This window comes from Xenopus laevis, chromosome 7S, assembly GCF_017654675.1.
Source record: "Xenopus laevis strain J_2021 chromosome 7S, Xenopus_laevis_v10.1, whole genome shotgun sequence".
Classification (NCBI taxonomy): Eukaryota; Metazoa; Chordata; class Amphibia; order Anura; family Pipidae; genus Xenopus; species Xenopus laevis.
In genome coordinates this window covers 103,482,692-103,500,790 of record NC_054384.1, presented here as the reverse complement: position 1 = coordinate 103,500,790, position 18,099 = coordinate 103,482,692, and the positions used below count along the sequence as shown (strand labels likewise).

Sequence of the window (18,099 nt, the reverse complement as noted above, 5' to 3'; positions counted from 1 at the left end):
TCTAGCCAGGTTTCTTTAATCTGTATATGAAGCGTCCATGTGTAATGAAGGGATCTGTGCTGTAATGCCTTACACTGGTAAATTGTCTGTCCGTCAGTCTGTCACTATCCCGTGCTTTTTGTGCGTGAGACTATATATATATATATATATATATATATATATATATAGTATGGGATCCCTTATCCGGAAGCCCGTCATCCAGAAAGCTCCGACTTAATGGCTGTCTCCCATAGACTCCATTATAATCAAATAATCCAAATTCTTTAAAAATGATTTCCTTTTTCTGTGTAATAATAAAACAGTAGCTTGTACTTGATCCCAACTAAGATATAATTAATCCTTATTGGAAGCAAAACCAGCCTATTGGGTTTATTTAATGTTTATATGATTTTCTAGTAGACTTAAAGGGTTTGTTCACCTTTGAGTTAACTTTTAGTATGATGTAGAGAGTGATATTCTGAGACAATTTGCAATTGGTTTTAGTTTTTGGTTATTTGTGGTTTTTGAGTTATTTAGCTTTTTATTCTGCAGCTCTCCAGCTTGGGCTGTCAGCTGGTTACCAGGGTCAAAATTACCATAGCAACCATGCATTGATTTGAATGAGAATAGGTGATATGAATAGGAGAGAGAATGAATAGAAAGAGGAGTAATAAAAAGTAGCAATAACAACAAAATTGTAGCCTCGCAGAGCATTTGTTTTAGACAGGGTCAGTGACCCCCTATTTGAAAGCTGGAAAGAGTCAAAAAACAATTCAAAATAAATAATGAAGACCAATTGAAAAGTTGCTTAGACTTCTATAACATACTAAAAGTTAACTTGAAGGTGAACCACCCCTTTAAGGTATAAAGGTAGATATTACGGAAAGATCCATTATCTGGAAAACCTAGGGTTGCCACTTTTTTTGGACAAATACGCAGGGCGGTGACGTTTGGGGGGCAGGTGATGTTTGGAGGCGGGACTGATGTTGTGGTGATTAGCGATTGGCTGAACGCCATTTTAATCATTTCAATGTCCTGCTTGGATTTCCTAAAAGACAGGTGGCAACCCTAGGAAAACCCCTGCATTCTGGATAAGAGGTCCCATCCCTGTGCTGTATATGTGCGTATGTGTATATATAGACTCACATCCATCCTTGTCCATGGACAATATCCCAGATTCTTCTTGGATTCAGAATCTATCCTAACGTGACACCAGGATGAAGATATATCTATATAGATATTTATGTTTTTATTTTTTTAAATCATGGCAGATTTATTAGGGGGATATTGTTTCACATCAGCTCAAATTGGGCCTTTAATTGTTGCCGCGTAAAAAAGACTGAATCGAGATGCACATAATATAGTCCATTCTCATATGCGCGTCAAATACCTCCTCCTCCTCTTCTTCTTCATCATTTTTCCCACTGCGCAATAAGGGCCCTATAGTAGTGAGACACCCCCATAGTGTAACTGTATAGGTGATGGGTCCGGCCGAGATGCAGCCGTTGGGTCTGGACAAGCAGCTGACAACCAATCAGGAGAGGAAGCGTCAACACTTGCTGTCATTTTTTGGGGTTTTTTTTCCCATGGGGCCCAGTTGTATGATAAACGCTGTATTTATATGTATATCTCATGTCGTGTTCATATGTGTAAATCAACTTGGAATGTTTCCCCCTCCTGACCTTTTTTTTTTTTTCTTTTTTTGTGCATGATATAAAATATTTCTTAAAAAAAAAGCTTTAAAAAAACCTGTTGCAAGGTGAGATTGTGGCAAAAAAAATCTGGTTTTATTTTTGTGGGGTGGAGGTGGGATGGGGTTTTTTTTTTCTTCTTTTTTTGTACTTTTCATTTCCCCGAATCTTGCAACGGGGGAAAAAAAAAAAGAAAAGAAATGATCAGGCTCTGTATGAATGATGTGCTGAAAAATGTTTAAAAAAATTGTGACAAATTTACTCTGTGTCTTGGTGTTATTTTTGTATTATTTTTTTATTATTTAAGATATTTTATTATTTAATATATATTTTAAAATATTTAAGATATATAGCCATAAATTCTGCTTAGAAAAGATTTGAGAAATGTTTCTATTTTTTTTCCTAAGCAGAAGAACATCAGAGCAGCCTCTTTCTTTCTCCTGACAACTTCCTTGACTACTTGGTGGTCAGACTGGTGGGAAATTTATTTATATTAACAGTACATGTATCCCTTAAAGGGATATTGTCATGGGAAAAAAAATCAAAATGAATCAGCTAATAGTGCTGGAATCTGACATGCGGCTAGACATTTTGTCAATTTCCCAGCTGCCCCTGGTCATGTGACTTGTGCCTGCACTTTAGGAGAGAAATGCTTTCTGGCAGGCTGCTGTTTTTCCTTCTCAATGTAACTGAATGTGTCTCAGTGGGACCTGGATTTTACTATTGAGTGTTGTTCTTAGATCTACCAGGCAGTTGTTATCTTGTTACCTTCCCATTGTTCTGTTGTTTGGCTGCTGGGGGGAAGGGAGGGGATGATATCACTCTAACTTGCAGTACAGCAGTAAAGAGTGATTGAAGTTTATCAGAGCACAAGTCACATGACTTGGGGCAGCTGGGAAATTGACAATATGTCTAGCCCCATGTCAGATTTCAAAATTGAATACTGTATAAAAAAATCTGTTTGCTCTTTTGAGAAATGGATTTCAGTGCAGAATTCTGCTGAAGCAGCACTATTAACTGATTCATTTTGATAAAATTTCTTTATTCCACATGACAGTATCGCTTTAATATCTTGGAATGAAAAAAGAATAATGAATGTAAATTACAAAAGTTTATTTTAAAGGTTTACTTATCCTTTAAGGTATGTTCTATACAGTTCCGTTAAACTGAGTCCAACACAAGAACAGACCCACTTGGGGGCAGATTTATCAAGGGTCGAAGTGAAGATTTGAAATGCGAGGTAATTCTATTTTGAATATCGAAATTTATCATGTACTCTTTAAAAATTTGGCTTAGACTATTTGCCATCTAAAGATAAGGAAGCAGAGCTGTCCGGCACTCAACCGGATCCACAGGACCAGAGATATTCAGGTAAAAAATATTTTTATTAGTAGAAAAATTAAAAATATATTTGCATCTCCATCCACCCTATGCGTTTCGCACCTTTTAGTGTGCTTAGTCATGGGCTCTTTTTTGCCATCTAAAACCTGCTGAATTGCCGTTTTAGCCTATGGGAGACCTCCTAGAACCAATTTGGAGTCATTTGGTGGACTTTGAAAAAAATCAAAGTTTTTTTTGGAAAAAACTTTGATTTCGAATTCTATCCGAACAATCGAATACAGCCTATTCACCCGAAGTTAAAAAAATTAGATTTTTTTTTTTTTTTAATACATTGCGGTTGGTCATTTATTTGAATTTCGAGGTAATAGGAGTTTAAAAAAACTCCCATCACCTTGAAATTCGAACCCTTGATGTTTCTGTGCACTGAAACCCAACATACTGGATGATTAAGCTGTAATTAGGACAGAGTAATAATTAGAAGTAGAGAGAGAGCTCATAAGCACCACATATCTCAAACCCATTGGGCAAGCAGCACAATTTGGGATCCTATGGGGATGTGTGGTCCTGTGCAAATAGGGAATTTCGAGTATAAAGTGCAAGTGCCACTACAAGTACTAGGGAGTCACCTGTGTCCATAGAAATGCTGGAGGTCACTGATAAAATAAATAAAAAGTCGGTATCTCATTTGCATTCAGCATTTATTTATAAGACTCACACACACACACACCTCAATAAAATAGAGACAAAGACATTTTCTTTATAAAGTGCAAAAATAGAGGTTTTTTTTTCATCGTTACACAAGAACGAATGCGTCAACTACCAACCAGAGCAAAATACAGTCAAATAAATAATGCTTTACAATAAATCGAAAAACAAAAAACCTGCGTATTGCGCCTGCCTTAGGGACGGGGAACGAATCGCAAGGCAGGTTGGAAGAGATGAAAATAAGCGTAAATGATAGATGTTTGTAAATGAAAATTTGAGGCTCCCAGAGGGGAAGCAAATTGCAAGCACTGCAGAACTTGGTGCAGCCAGCAGGGGGCGCTCCCCACACAATTAACTAGGAGCCGGTGTATCAACTGCTGCTCTGGCCAAATTCTGACTCCCACTGCTAAATACCAGAATAGAATATCTGAATCCTGTAAAGCTGATCTATTTCCAGTCTATGCACAACCCCATGTTATAACTTTTTTTGTTTTAGGTTGCACGTTTACGGATCAAATAGGGACGCACCAAATGTAGGATTAGTTTGGGGATTCAGCCAGGATTTGGCCTTTTTCAGCGGGATTGGCCCGAATCCTTGTGCCTGGCCGAACCCAAAACTTTGTCAGTTCAGCAGAATCTTTCATGAAGGATTTAGGGATTTGGCCGAAACCAAAATAGTGGATTCAGTGCATCCCTAGGATCAACCTCTTTATATGTAGCGTCAGACTCGTTAACACTATCGTTAGCAATTATTCATATTCCCTGAAAGCAAAGGAAGACTCTTCCCAGGCAGTGCAATTACAACTTAAACAACATGAACCACAATAAGGAAAACAATGGCAGAAATAATAATACAATAATAATAATAATAACAACAACACTTAAATTAATGGAAATAATAATAATACAATAAATAAACAGGATGAAATAAATTAAACAATAATCAACTCGTTTCTCTCTGTTGGTCGCCATTGCTGGCTCTATACACCCTCCATATCAGGACAGAGTAGTGTAGTTAAAGGATAAGGAAACCTTTAAAATAAATGTACATTTATTATTTATTTTGTTTTTATTCCAAGATATTAAGGGATACATGTACTGTTGATATGAATGACTCTTGTTCAAACAGCACCACCTGCTGGTCAGTTTCCCACCAGTCTGACCACCAAGTAGTCAAGGAAGTTCAGGAGAAAGAAAGAGGCTGCTCTGATGTTCTTCTGCTTAGGAAAAAAAAAATATAAACCTTTCTCAAATCTTTCCTAAGCAGAAGAACATCAGAGCAGCCTCTTTCTTTCTCCTGACAACTTCCTTGACTACTTGGTGGTCAGACTGGTGGGAAACTGACCAGCAGGTGGCGCTGTTGTAACAAAATTCATTCATATTAACAGTACATGTATCCCTTAATATCTTGGAATGAAAAAAAGAATAAATAATGGATGTAAATTACTAAAGTGTTTAGAATAGCAGTCTCATCAATTTTACATTCACCTATTTTAAAGGTTTATTTATCCTTTAAACATGGCTATGGTTAAACTTCCTTTGTGCGGCCACTAGGGGGCGTGAGAGCGAAGTGCTTTGTACCCTGCTTAGCGGCACATATATACCGGGTAGCACCACGACCTTGGCATAGAAGGTTCCTATTGAGAAGGGCACTTTGTTGGCTGGACAGAGCCGAGGCCTCCGGTAGGAATGGGGTTTGGACAGATTGGGGAGAGGCAGCCATTACAGGTCAATGTCCAGGACATCAGTTGGGGTGCTGGATCTCTCTGGCTCCTCCACAGACTTGGACTCGGAGATTCTGTTTCTCTGCGCCTGCTGCAGACTGGACTCAAGCGAGATTTCAATCTGCTCCTGACAAGTCCTGAGAAGACTCTGAAATAGAGACAGGCAGGTTATATAGGGGCTCACTTGGGTATAGAAGTACAAATAGTAACAGCATGCTCCTAGATAAGCAGCATGGAGCAGTTGCATTGATTTGCATGCGGAATGTTGCATTTACATTAATTACAGCAAAATACGCAAATGTCATCTTACCGGCTCACAGCGTATGGCATGTGCAAGGAAGGTTACGGTAGCCACGCTGGAGTAGCTCATTCCCGAACTCTGAAGCTGGAGGCCGGTCACTGCTGCGGCTACACAGGCTGCAGCCACCATGGAAGGGGGGAGGGTAATAAATGTACAGTCTGCAAAGAATGAGAGGAACAAGAAGATCAGAAGGGGTGCAGGGGTAATCGGGAACTTTGCAAGGCCTGTTCTGCCTTTATATGGTCACAGAACAACCCCTCAGTGACTTCTAATATCCTTATCATTTACAGTAGGGGGTACATTATCCCTTATAATACATGAGTGATACTCAGAGTTCCCTGTATAACTCAGCCTGCAGCCTTGTGCCTTTATATGGTCACAGAACAACTCCTCAGTGACTTCTAATATCCTTATCATTTACAGTAGGGGGTACATTATTCCTTATAATAAATAAGTGATAGTCAGAGTTCCCTGTATAACTCAGCCTGCAGCCTTGTGCCTTTATATGGTCACAGAACAACCCCTCAGTGACTTCTAATATCCTTATCATTTACAGTAGGGGGTACATTATTCCTTATAATAAATAAGTGATAGTCAGAGTTCCCTGTATAACTCAGTTCTCCCAACAATACAAGCCGATGGCGTTTGTGCAGAGACACGTACCAGTGCTACACAGAGTGATGAAGGTCTCCGCGAGCTTCCTGACCCGAGGCCTCTTCTCCGTAGGGATAACCAACAGTTCGAGGAAGTGCGGCAGGAACTGTCGGGGTGTCACCGCTTCTATGTCCCATTTCAGCTTGTTCAGCACCAGCAGCTCCATTGCCTATAGGATAACAGCAAACTTAGGCACAGAGAACAGAGGAATTTTGGAATCAGAATCAGATTGGTGGAGAGAGAAATATCTTAATGCGCCAAGGCCCTACTATGGCTATAGACAACAATTACGATCCCTCCTGAAAAAGATATTTCCAGGAAAGTTTGTTTCAATACACACGTGTAGAGCTGAATCATCAGATATACAGAGAGAAACAATAGAATTCTACCTGTATCTGACAATTCAGCACTAACAATGGCCGATGTTCTGGTGCCTTCAAAGGAACCCGATCAAAATTTTCCGGCCGGCACAATCTTGTCTCCTGCCACCTGTATGGATATTGTACAAAATATTTTTGGTATGATAGTATCAGTGCATCTATGGCCACCTTAAAGGAGAGCTAAACCCTAAAAATCAATGTGGCTAAAAATGCCATATTTTATGTACTGAACTTATTGCACGAGGCTAAAGTTTCAGCTTGTCAATAGCAGCAATGATCCAGGACTTCAAACTTGTCACAGAGGGTCACCATCTTGGAAAGTGTCTGTGACACTCACATGCTCAGTGGGCTCTGATTGGCTGTTGAGAAGCTAAGCTTAGGGCTCGTCACTAATTATCCAGCAGAAAATGAGCTTCCCCTGTAATATAAGCTGATGCTACAGGTTTGCTGATTATTAAATTCTGATGCTAATTGCACTGGTTTCTGTGCTGCCATGTAGTAATTATCTGTATTAATTACTAATCAGCCTTATATTGTGACATTTCTATTCTATGTGTACTCTATATTGTGAGTGGGTCCCTAAGCTCAGTAAGTGAAAGCAGCACAGAGCACAGAAGATGGGGAGCTACTGGGGCATCTTTGGAGACACAGATCTTTACTGCTAAAGGGCTGTGGTTGCCTTGGGCTGGTACAGAAGCACAAAAACATCCTATACAATATTTTTAGCTACTTCTTTAGTTAAGCTTTAGTTCTCCTTTAGGGTAAGGGCACATGATAAGATTCAGGGAGATTTAGTCGCCCAGCGACAAAATTGCCTCTTGCGGGAAGGCTTTTCATGGAGCTTAGTCGCCCGAAGAAGAGGTGATTAGTCACCAGGCAGCTGCATCTCCCCCCGTGTGTCTCTGCACTAAAGCCTCTGCAGAGTCCCTTCAACCCATCCTTATTTCACCATGGGCCTATAGAGAAACCTAGAACATCTGGCACTGTCCATATCTAATTGCAGTGAGTGTGGACCCAAGGTGTCAGTTTCACTGGGGGCCCAAGGAGATCCAGTCCAACAATGGACTGGAATAGATTCTGCATCTCAGGTACTACAGCCTTTTATCAGGTTCAGAGGATTCTATCACAATACGGGCAATGCACCAATGTTAGTAAACAGGCACTTTCCCTACAGCACATTATTTGCTATAAGAGTGATAATGAGGGATGCTGGGAGTTGTAGTTGGAGACTTACCAGCAGTTCTTTGTCAGTGAAACAGTAGTCTGAGTACATGCACAGGCTCTCGGCAGTCATGGGAGTGGAGTCCCTGAGTTTAGAGGCAAGAAAGAGGCACGTTGAGCCCAAAAGCTGGAGATGTCTCTTCTCTACTGGCACCAGGGACAAGAACCTGTCCAGACAGTTGACAGCCAGGGGGAAGACGTCTTCTCCGCATTTCTGCTCTTCACACACCTGAGGAAGGAACAAACACTGGTGGAACTCGAGCTGCAGCCAAAGGAATGAACAGCAGAGAATCTGCACATTTGGGGATTGCATTGTTACCCTGGTGCCAAAATAAAGGCAAACATCTGTGGCATTACTTGTCCTTTAAATTTAAGTCACAAACTAGTAATTAGAGTGTATTCTTCCTGCTCCCTATCCAGGCTTTTGTCCATATATCTGAGCTATTATAATGTTTTAATGGATTTGTCTATTCAGGAAAAAGGGTATTATCAGCTTTCCGCCCCAACTGCTCCCATATAAAGTGACCTCCTTTTATCCAAGAGATGCCTGTGTTTGGGCTCTGGGTATCACATAACAGCCCTGAGCTCAGATTTATTTCCGCCCTTCATTACCTGGACAACAAGATAGAGATAGGGATAGAGAAGATTCAGTCTGCAATGATAGAACTGCAGAACTACATCTCCCAGCATTCCACTTCAGCCGCAGTTCAAATCTGGCAGCTGTAGTCAATAACTATGGGGGGGCTGCAGTTTAGGGACCTCTTATTTTGAAGGAATTGTTCCCTTTTAAATTAACTTTTAGTATGATGCAGAGAAGGATATTCTAAGACAATTTGCAGTTGTTTTTTGTTTTTTTATTATTTGTGGGGTTTGATTTATTTTTTTTATAGTTATTTAGCTTTTTATTCAGCAGTTCTCCATTTTCAACAATCTGGTTGCTTGGTTTCAATTTACCCTAGCAACCATGCACTGATTTGAATAAGAGGCTGGAATATGAATAGGAGAGGGACAAAATAGAATTATAAAAATTAGCAATGACAATACATGTGTAGCCTTACAGAGCATTTGTTTTTTTTTTAGATGGGGTCAGTGTCATTTGGAAAGAGAAGAAGAAGGCAAAGAATCTAAAAACTATATAAAAAAAAAAAAATTAAGGGCAACTGAAAAGTTAAGAATTTGCTTAGAATTAGCCATTCTATAACATACTGAAAGTTAATTTAAAGGGGTGGTTCACCTTTAAAATAACTTCGTATGTAAAGGTGGCCATAGTCGCACAGATAATATTGTACGAAACGAATTTTCGTCCGATATTCGTTGCGTAATGGAGCCGACCGATATCGGCAGAAGACTTGGATATTGGTCGGCTCATCGATTGGGCTGGATGGAAAATTTTGATTGGGCGCCTTTGAAGGGACCAGAACATCGGCCATTGTTAGTGCTGAATCGTCAGATACAGGTAGAATTCTATTGCTTCTATATGTATATCTGATGATTCAGCTCTACACGTGTATTGAAATGAATGATCTTTCTTGGAAAGAACTTTTCCAAGAAAGATCGTAATGGTTACATCTATGGCCTCCTTAAGAGACGTATGTGGTCACTACTAAACAACTTTTAAATTTTTTTTTTTTTTTTTTTTTAATAGTTTTTGTATGATTTGCCTTCTTCTTCTTCTAACTCTTTCCAGCTTTCAGATGGAGGTCACTGACCCCTTCTAAAAAACACATCCTCTGTAAGGCTACAAATGTATTGTTACTACTTTTTATTACTCATTTTTCTATTCAGGCCTCTCCTATTCATATTCCAGTCTCTTATTCAAATCAGCGCATGGTTGCTAGGGGAATTTGGGTCCTAGCAATCACATTGCTGAAACTGCAGAGCTGCTGAATAGTGATGGGCGTGATTCGCCAGGTACAAATTCTCAGCAAATTTCCGCATTTTGCGGCCAGTGAATAAATTCTCGAAACTGCGATTGACTTTAATGCATTTGGACAAAATAGTCGCCCGTATACAAATTGCCGATTGTGTCAAAATAATTTTGACCCCCATTGACTTCAATGTGTTTCGTGAATCTTTCGTTGTCAAATTTTTTGGCAAAGATTTGCCCATCGCTACTGCTGAAAAGCCACAAATAATCAGTCAAATCAGTGCATGGTTGCTGGGATTATTGGGGCCCTAGCAACCAGATAACAAACTGCAAACTGGAGAGCTGCTAAATAAAAAGCTAAATAACTCAAAAACCACAAATAATAACAAATAAAAACCAACTGCAAATGGTCTCAGAATATCATCATACTAACAGTTAATTTCAAGGGGAACAGCCCCTGTAATATAATCACTCTGTTGTGATGTCTGATGGCAATTAGGATATATATATATATATATACAAAACAAAGCCAATAGGATGTATATGTGGTGGATAGGGAAAGAGAAGGGGATTAGATTGATTATAGATGATATAAAGTAATGGTCCTTCCTCACCTCGAGCATCCAGCTAGTGAGCATGCGCCGCATGTAGGGCTGGAGCCGAGTCTGGACACAGTGGAAATAGGAAATACACGGGATGTGTCTCTCCTCTAATTCCAGCAGCAGATTCATCAACACTCGGCTCTGCAGCAGCACCGGCTCCTCCTGGGCCTTCAGCTCCGTCTCCCAGCGCAGCACATTTCCCTCCATGCTCTGCTCTTTCTGCCGCTGCTCGGCTTACAAGGAAGAAATAAAGCCGGTCCCTTTAAACTTATTATCGTTTGTCCCTTTAAACTCAGCTCTTTATAGTGAGAGTGAAAGGGAAGCCCCGCCCCGCAGGCCGTTCATTGGCGCGTTCCAGCCAATGGCTGGTGGATGGTGTTGTGGGAGACCTTGGGGAGATTATTAGCCTCCCTACAATGAATATTCGCATTGGGTTATTCAATCTCCTGATTATAGCAGTGACAGTTGTGCAGCTACATCTTTCATTTCTTTGTTTTTTTGTACATTTTCAGCTTTTCAAAGTGACGTGCGAATTTGGGGCATTCCGCTTGCAAAACTGCGCCGTTTTTTGGAGAAATTGCGCTGGCGTCCAAAAAAGCGGGCTTCCATTTTTTTTTAACGCTGGCGAATTTTTCCATCGGTTTCGCAAATTTATTCGCCGGCGGCGAATCGCGGGAATACGCACGAATTCGCGCCTGCCAAATAAATTCGCCCATCGCTACTTTTCAAAGTTTTGAAAATAAACAAGGGGGGGATACAGAAAACAAACCCTAATAGTTGTATTGAAACTCCAGTGGGATACAGGTCATGCCAACAAGTTTTTAATGACTATAAAGCAATATTTGCTGTTTAATAACAATAAGACTGGGCAGAGCCGGTGTATCGAAAGCCGCACGTAGGGTTGCCACCTGGCCGGTAAAAATGTTGCTTGATGCAAATGTTATTTATAGGGAAAAAAACAAAAAAACATAGAAAGGCCGGTATTTTTTTTTTTTCAGAAAAGGTGGCAACCATAGCCGCACGTTCAGATGGGCCTTATATTGCCCCCTAGTCTTTTACCTCTGTGCCCATTACCAGGTTTCCTATTGCTGCACAGTCTGCTGCCAACACAAGCGGGGTCGGACTGGGCCAGTGGGACACTGGGAAAAACCCCGGTGGGCTATTTTGGGCCCTGCCTGCCCAGACCCGCTCCCTGCACTCAGGGCCAGATTTCCCTGCTTGCCGCCCCGAGGCCTCCGGGTCCTAGCGCCCACTGGCTGCACGTACATCCGCTCCCCGATGCAAGCGCGTACACCCATGCGAGTGTGCACATACACTTTAGCGCAAGGGAACTCGGAGTTCCCAATGCAGTTTACTATGCAGCGGGGCGGCATGCCGCCCCTAAAATTCCGCCACACTAGGTCCAGGCCTTTGTGGCCTCGCCACAAATCCGGGCCAGCCTGCACTGCCGCTGCTTACCTCCCTCCCTGACCCTGGCAGCGGCACAGGAAAAGGTACGTGCGAGGGGAGGTGCGAGTTGCGGCTGGTATGGGGAGGCTTGAGGAGAAGGGGGCCTGGTCATACCTCCCAACATTTTGGGGGAAAAAAGCAGGACAAAAAAGTTGCCAAAATTTTTTTTGACCATGCCCATTTTTGTGGCCACACCCCCTAATTACCATGTTCATTTTACAAAATTTGGCAGGTTATGAAGGTTTGAACATATTTCTGTGTTTTTTTTTCCTGTTATTACAGTTTTGCTACATTGTTCCGGGGAGTTTTCCTTTAACTATAATTGTCACAGTGACCCTATTAGGGTGGAGATAAATCTATTATAAAGTGACACAAACTGTACAGTCACACCTGGCAGCATTTGAAAAAGGGAAAGAGGGACAAAACTGCGTGTAGAGTGGCGCATATTTTTGACCACGCCCATTTTTTATGGCCACACCCCTGATTACCATGTCTATTTTACTAAATTTTGTCTGAACACGTTTCTGAGAGTTTTAGGGCCATGTTTTATGTGTTATAACAGTTTTGTTACAGAAGGTGAAATTGCCCTTTAAGCTGTGAGTCTCAGTTCCCCCAAGAGGCCTGCTTATCTTGAATAGTTACAATTGTATCTTTGCTTATCTTAATTTGTTACAAATGTTCTGGTCTCTCTGCCAAAAAGACTCTTATTTTAATTAAGTTTCATGAAGTTGTATATTTTTCTGGCGTCAGTGCAGGAGATCAAAGAGAAATTCGGGACTTTTTAAATAAAAATCTGAGACTAGGGTCAGTTAGGAGGTATTCAGCATGTCATATAATGACCCCTAAGTATAGCAGCACAGTCACCCCTAGAATACAGGATATTGTGGTACTGGGGCCTCCTAGCATTAAATTATACCGTTGCCTTCAGAATAGAATGACTGATCCCCAACATGTAATGAGACAGTAACTCCAGTGCTATCACATGGGGGTTGTAATTGACCAAAACGCCCTAAATTGCCCTATCAGAGTGCAGCTCAGCTGTGCAAGTCATGTGCTGCTAAACACCTAGGGTTGGTTGCTGTACCCCTGTGCCATCAATGTGATATATAACCAGGGTATTTAAAGTCCCAGTTAAAAACTATAGAGGGTTATACCCCGTATAGAGCAGTGATCCCCAACCACAGGTAACATGTTGCTCCCCAACCCCTTTGATGTTGCTCCCAGAGGCTTTAAAGCAGGTGCTTCTTTTTGAATTCCTGGTTTGGAAACAAGTTTTGGTTGCATAAAAACCAAAGTTCACTGCCAAACAGAACCTCCTATAGACTGCCAGTCCACATAGGGACCTCCAGTAGTCACAGTTTATAATGGGCACTCACAGGAGCTTTTTGCCTGCTTGTGTTGCTCTCCAACTTTTTTTAACATTTAGGGTCAGGACACACAGGCAGATTCAGGGAGATTAGTTGCCCTCTTCTTCGTGGTGACTAATCTCCCCAAACTGCCTCCCCTGCCTTCCCACCCGCTAAACTGTAAATCGCTTGGCGTGATGGCACTCGGCGTGATTAGTTTTCTGAAGTTGCCCGAAGTTGCCTCATGAGGAATCTGCCTGTGTGTCCTTAGGGCAGAGACACACATGGAGATTTGGGGAGATTTAGTCACCTGGTGACAAATCGCCTCTTCTTTGGGCAGCTAATCTCCATATAACTGCCTTCCCACCGGCTAGAATCTAAATCACTGGTGGTATGGAACTTGGATCGCTTTGGACCGCGAGGAAACTTCGGGCGACTTCGGAAAACTAAGCATTCCAAGTGCCATTCCGCTGGCGATTTAGATTCTAGTCAGCGGGAAGACATTGCAGAGAGAAGAAGAATCGATTTGTCGCTGGGCGACTAATCTCCGCAAATCTCCACGTGAGTCTCTGCCCTTATGTACAGTGCTACGCAAATGTTGGCGCTATATAAATACGTGTTAATAATAATAAATGTGGCTCACAGGTAATTATGGAGGGAGGGAGATTAGGCATCCCTGGTCTAGGGAGTTTGTTGATAATTTTCTTACCAGAACTTTATTATTTTACAAGGCTCCAAGACAAGGAAGGTTCTTCTGAATAGCTGATTTATTTATTAGACAAAACATTGGAATCTTGGGAAGCTTGTCACAATGTGACACTTAGCATGGCACGGAGAGCTTCAAATGTCACGCCTATTTGACCAAGTTTATAGTATATATATAGTATATCCATTTTACATAACATTTACTGTAAGGAAGATGTACATGGAATTGTCATACATGGTCAATAAAGTACTTACATGTGAGCAGGTGCAAGCATTACTGGAAATATATTGCACAAGTAACGGTCTCCTGTGTCCAACGGTTTGCAAGCCTTGTGGTCTAACGCTACTAAAATATAGCCAGGATGTATACTTGCAGTTCTGTTAGCTACAGGTCTATCTCTTGTCCCTAACGGATGTTAACCCTTTAGCCTTTGGCAGCAGGGCCTTGGCATAATGTGAGCACAGTTTGAAATGACATTATAGGGGCCACAAATAAATCCTCATGCACGCACCTGGCTTAGGTGAGTCTTGTCGTATTAGGGAACTTGGGGGAAAGCATTATAATTTTATATTGTTTTATGTGTCCCTTTATACAGACTCTTGTATTGTCATTGCTGGTCCGTTCTCCTTATTAATTATTTATTATTTCAAGATTGGCACCACCAGTGCAGGAAAGTCATAGGCAAGGTGAGAGAAGCAGAAAATGTACATATCACATTGAAAGAAAGCCATAGGCAGTGAGGCTCCCAGACTCGTATCATGGCTGACACTTAGGAGCAACTTCCCTTGAGACGTTGCCCTGACACATGGGCTGATTTGCAACAAAATCAGGTAGAAATTTGTGTTCCGTAGGGTCCATAGACAGAGCTCTTGTGCCTATGGCATTGGCAGGTGGCAGCTACACTCTTGCACTGGTTGCACTGGGCACAAAGAAGCTCTAGACCAGTGATCCCCAACCAATGGCTCATGAGCAACATGTTCTCACCAACCCCTTGGATGTTGCTCCCAGTGGCCTCAAAGCAGGTGATTATTTTTGAATTCCAGGCATGGAGGCAAGTTATGGTTGTATAAATACCAGGTGTACTGTCAAACAGAGTCTCCTGTAGGCTGCCAGTCCATATAGGGGCTACCAACTAGTCAATCAAAGCCCTTATTTAGACCCCCAGGAACTTGTTCCATGCTTGTGTTGCTCCCCAACTCATTTTTCATTTCAGTGTGGCTCACGGGTAAAAAAAGGTTGGGTACAATATACAATACTATGGCTCCCCAGTTTGTGTTCTGAACGACACATCAACCTAGGGGTGTTCCACATGGAATTGCCTCTATTCCACATGGAGTTGCAGTACAGACTCGTATCCCTGATATAAAGCCGTGAGGTCACTTTGGGGCATATCTGTGCATTAATTGCTGGGGGGACAAGGGGCTGCTGGTTGCAACGAACACATCTGTTCCAAAAGTAACAATAAAATTCCTTTACAATTCTTATTGTATGAGTTAATATGCCGCAGAATCCCTGGGAATGTGCAGTTTGTCAGGTTCCTGCTCCTCACAACCAGCCACCAGCTGGCCCAGCAGATCCCTTTATTCCCTGGGATTCTTTCTCCTTCTTTGGCAGACAGTGAGTTTTGTTTTGCTGGTGGAAGGAATGGGAAAAATGAGCAGAGAAGAAGCCCTGAGTCTGTTTGATGTGACAGTTTCAAGGAAGACACAATGTCGCCTTTTCTGTTGTCTCTGTAGTTGCCTTTGTACCACCACCAGCCCCCTCCTGATTCATTGTCCCTTCATGAAAACTATTTAAGGAAGTTTTTCCAAAGAAGGATTTCCTTTAAACAAAACCCCTGCACCCTCTGCTTTCTCCCTTACACCCTCTCTGGCTATTTGTTATTTTCAAGTGCCGTGAAAGAGGGTCAGGGCGATAAATTGCCGCATGATTGTCCATTGTGGGAAGAATAGGGAAGGATATTTATGGCAGAGGGATAACATGTGGTTCAAGTGGAGAAGTTCTATGGGGAGAGAGGACAGGGAGGTGCCCTTGTGCTTTGTTATTTTCTGGGATCAATTAACCTCTGTGGGTGTTGGGGTGGGGGTAACCCAAAGTGTGCACCGCACGCTCCATTTGTAAACCAGCTCCCATTACAGGCTCATTTGTAGCCCTGGAGGCAAAACGAATCTGTAACTTTCCCTCTGTTCTTTCTCTGGAAGGGAAAATCAATGTCAGCAAACTAAACACATTTCTTTCTACAGTGCTGACTTGTTTTGCTACTATTTAATTAGCCCCTGGTTCTGTGGAACTGACAATCTAATGTGGATTACCTGGTCCTGTGGAGCTTGCAATCTAAAATCTTCCATCGCAGACACCTAAACACACATGCACAAGGGTCAGTTTAATCAAGAGCCATTAAATACTAATAAGTAATATTATTATTACTGCCTGGGTTGCTGTTAGTACACAAAGCTGCTGTACACTGCCCCAGTGGAGCTTAAAATCTAATGTGGCTTACCTGGTCCTGTGAAGCTTGCAATCTAAACTTTTCCTTTACAGACACCTAAACACACATGCATTAGGGTCAGTTTAATCAAGAGCCATTAAATACTAATAAGTTATATTATTATTACTGCCTTTGTGATAATGGGTTGCTGTTAGTACACAAAGCTGCTGTACACTTCACTTATCTGTGTACTCAGAAATGTAATATTATATTATAAATATTATAATATTTGTTTGGCCTTTGTTCTGAAGATTCCCATGCTCCCCAACACTTCATTCATTATCATTGACACAGTTTTCATCTGAATCTGTTGCTACCCCAGTGGAGCTTACAATCTAATGTGGATTCCCTGGACCAGTGAAGCTTGCAATCATTCCATCACCTAAACACACATACACTAGGGTTGGTTTAATCAAGAGCCATTAAACCTATTTGTATGGGACTAATGAGTAATATTATGTTTACTGTATAAAAGGCTATATTGAGCCTGGCTGCCTTTGTGATAATGGTTTGCTGTTAGAACACAAAGCTGCTGTATACTGTATATTATATTATAAATATTTGTTTGGCCTCTGTGTGTGCCATTGAAGATACCCATACTCCCCAACATTTACTTCATTATCCTTGACACAGTTTTCATGTGACTCAGTTGCTGCCCCAGAGGAGCTTACAATCTACTTGCACATTTATACTAGTTGTTTGGGGCCCTTCCATCAGGAGCCAGTTAACTTGTTACCGTATATACTCGAGTATAAGCCAAGTTTTTCAGCCCCCAAAATAAGCTGAAAAACTCCACCTCGGCTTATACTCGGGTCAAGCGCAAAAACGGTCGCCTGTGTCTAAGAATAGTCGCCGGCATCCAAGAATAGTCTCCAAGAATATTCGCCAGCGTCCAAGAATGGTCGCCGGCATCCAAAAACGAGACGCTGGCACCTCCAATGGGAGCAGAAACCCTCAATTTTTTGATTGAAACTTACCAGAAGATGCTGCATTTCTCACCCTAGGCTTATACTCGAGTCAATAAGCTTTCCCAGTATTTGGAGGTAAAATTAGGTACCTCGGCTTATACTCGGTATATGCGGTAAGTTGTTTGTGGGATTAAAGTTAGCCCCACGCACTGAGATCCGCTCAGTTGATGGAAAAAATTGCTGCTTAATTTGTTTCACATACACTGGGGCCAATCTTAAACCTTGGCCAGGATCATACCTGACAAATGAGGGCCACATCAATGCAGTCCTCCCCTAATGAGATTTTCAAAGCTGCGTGATAATTATTTTATCTGGGCATATTCCATCCAGATATACATAAGTAAGGTGAGAATTCTTGGAGACTCTTCGCATGGATCAATAAGCTGCTGACTGCCAAGAACAAGTTGTCACCTTCTCAGTCTTAAAGTGACCATAGACGTAGAAAAACGATTGTTTGGTTAAGTCGCCAAACGAGCGTATCTCTCCCCGATATGTCCACATTGAAGTGGGTGATATCGGGCTGATCCAATAGTGGGCCCTAATGCATCCGATATGGGCGGTTGGATGGCGGGACAGCATAAACGCATAGATGCCCATGATCCTGCAGATTTTTAACCTGCCCGATCGAGATCTGGCCGACTTTCGGCCAGATATCAATCGGGAAAGCTCATGTATGG

General features: G+C 41.8%; 1 protein-coding gene across 1 annotated transcript; it reads right to left on the bottom strand.

Annotated features, from left to right (window-relative positions):
* Nucleotides 1–3,692: 3,692 nt before the first annotated feature.
* Nucleotides 3,693–10,719, bottom strand: MGC83948 (protein). Its single transcript, NM_001094248.1, is given in 5 exon segments — nt 3,693–5,588; nt 5,751–5,899; nt 6,405–6,564; nt 8,010–8,225; nt 10,478–10,719. Coding segments are annotated over 5 exon segments (870 nt in total). The 5' UTR covers nt 10,673–10,719; the 3' UTR covers nt 3,693–5,438.
* Nucleotides 10,720–18,099: the final 7,380 nt, after the last annotated feature.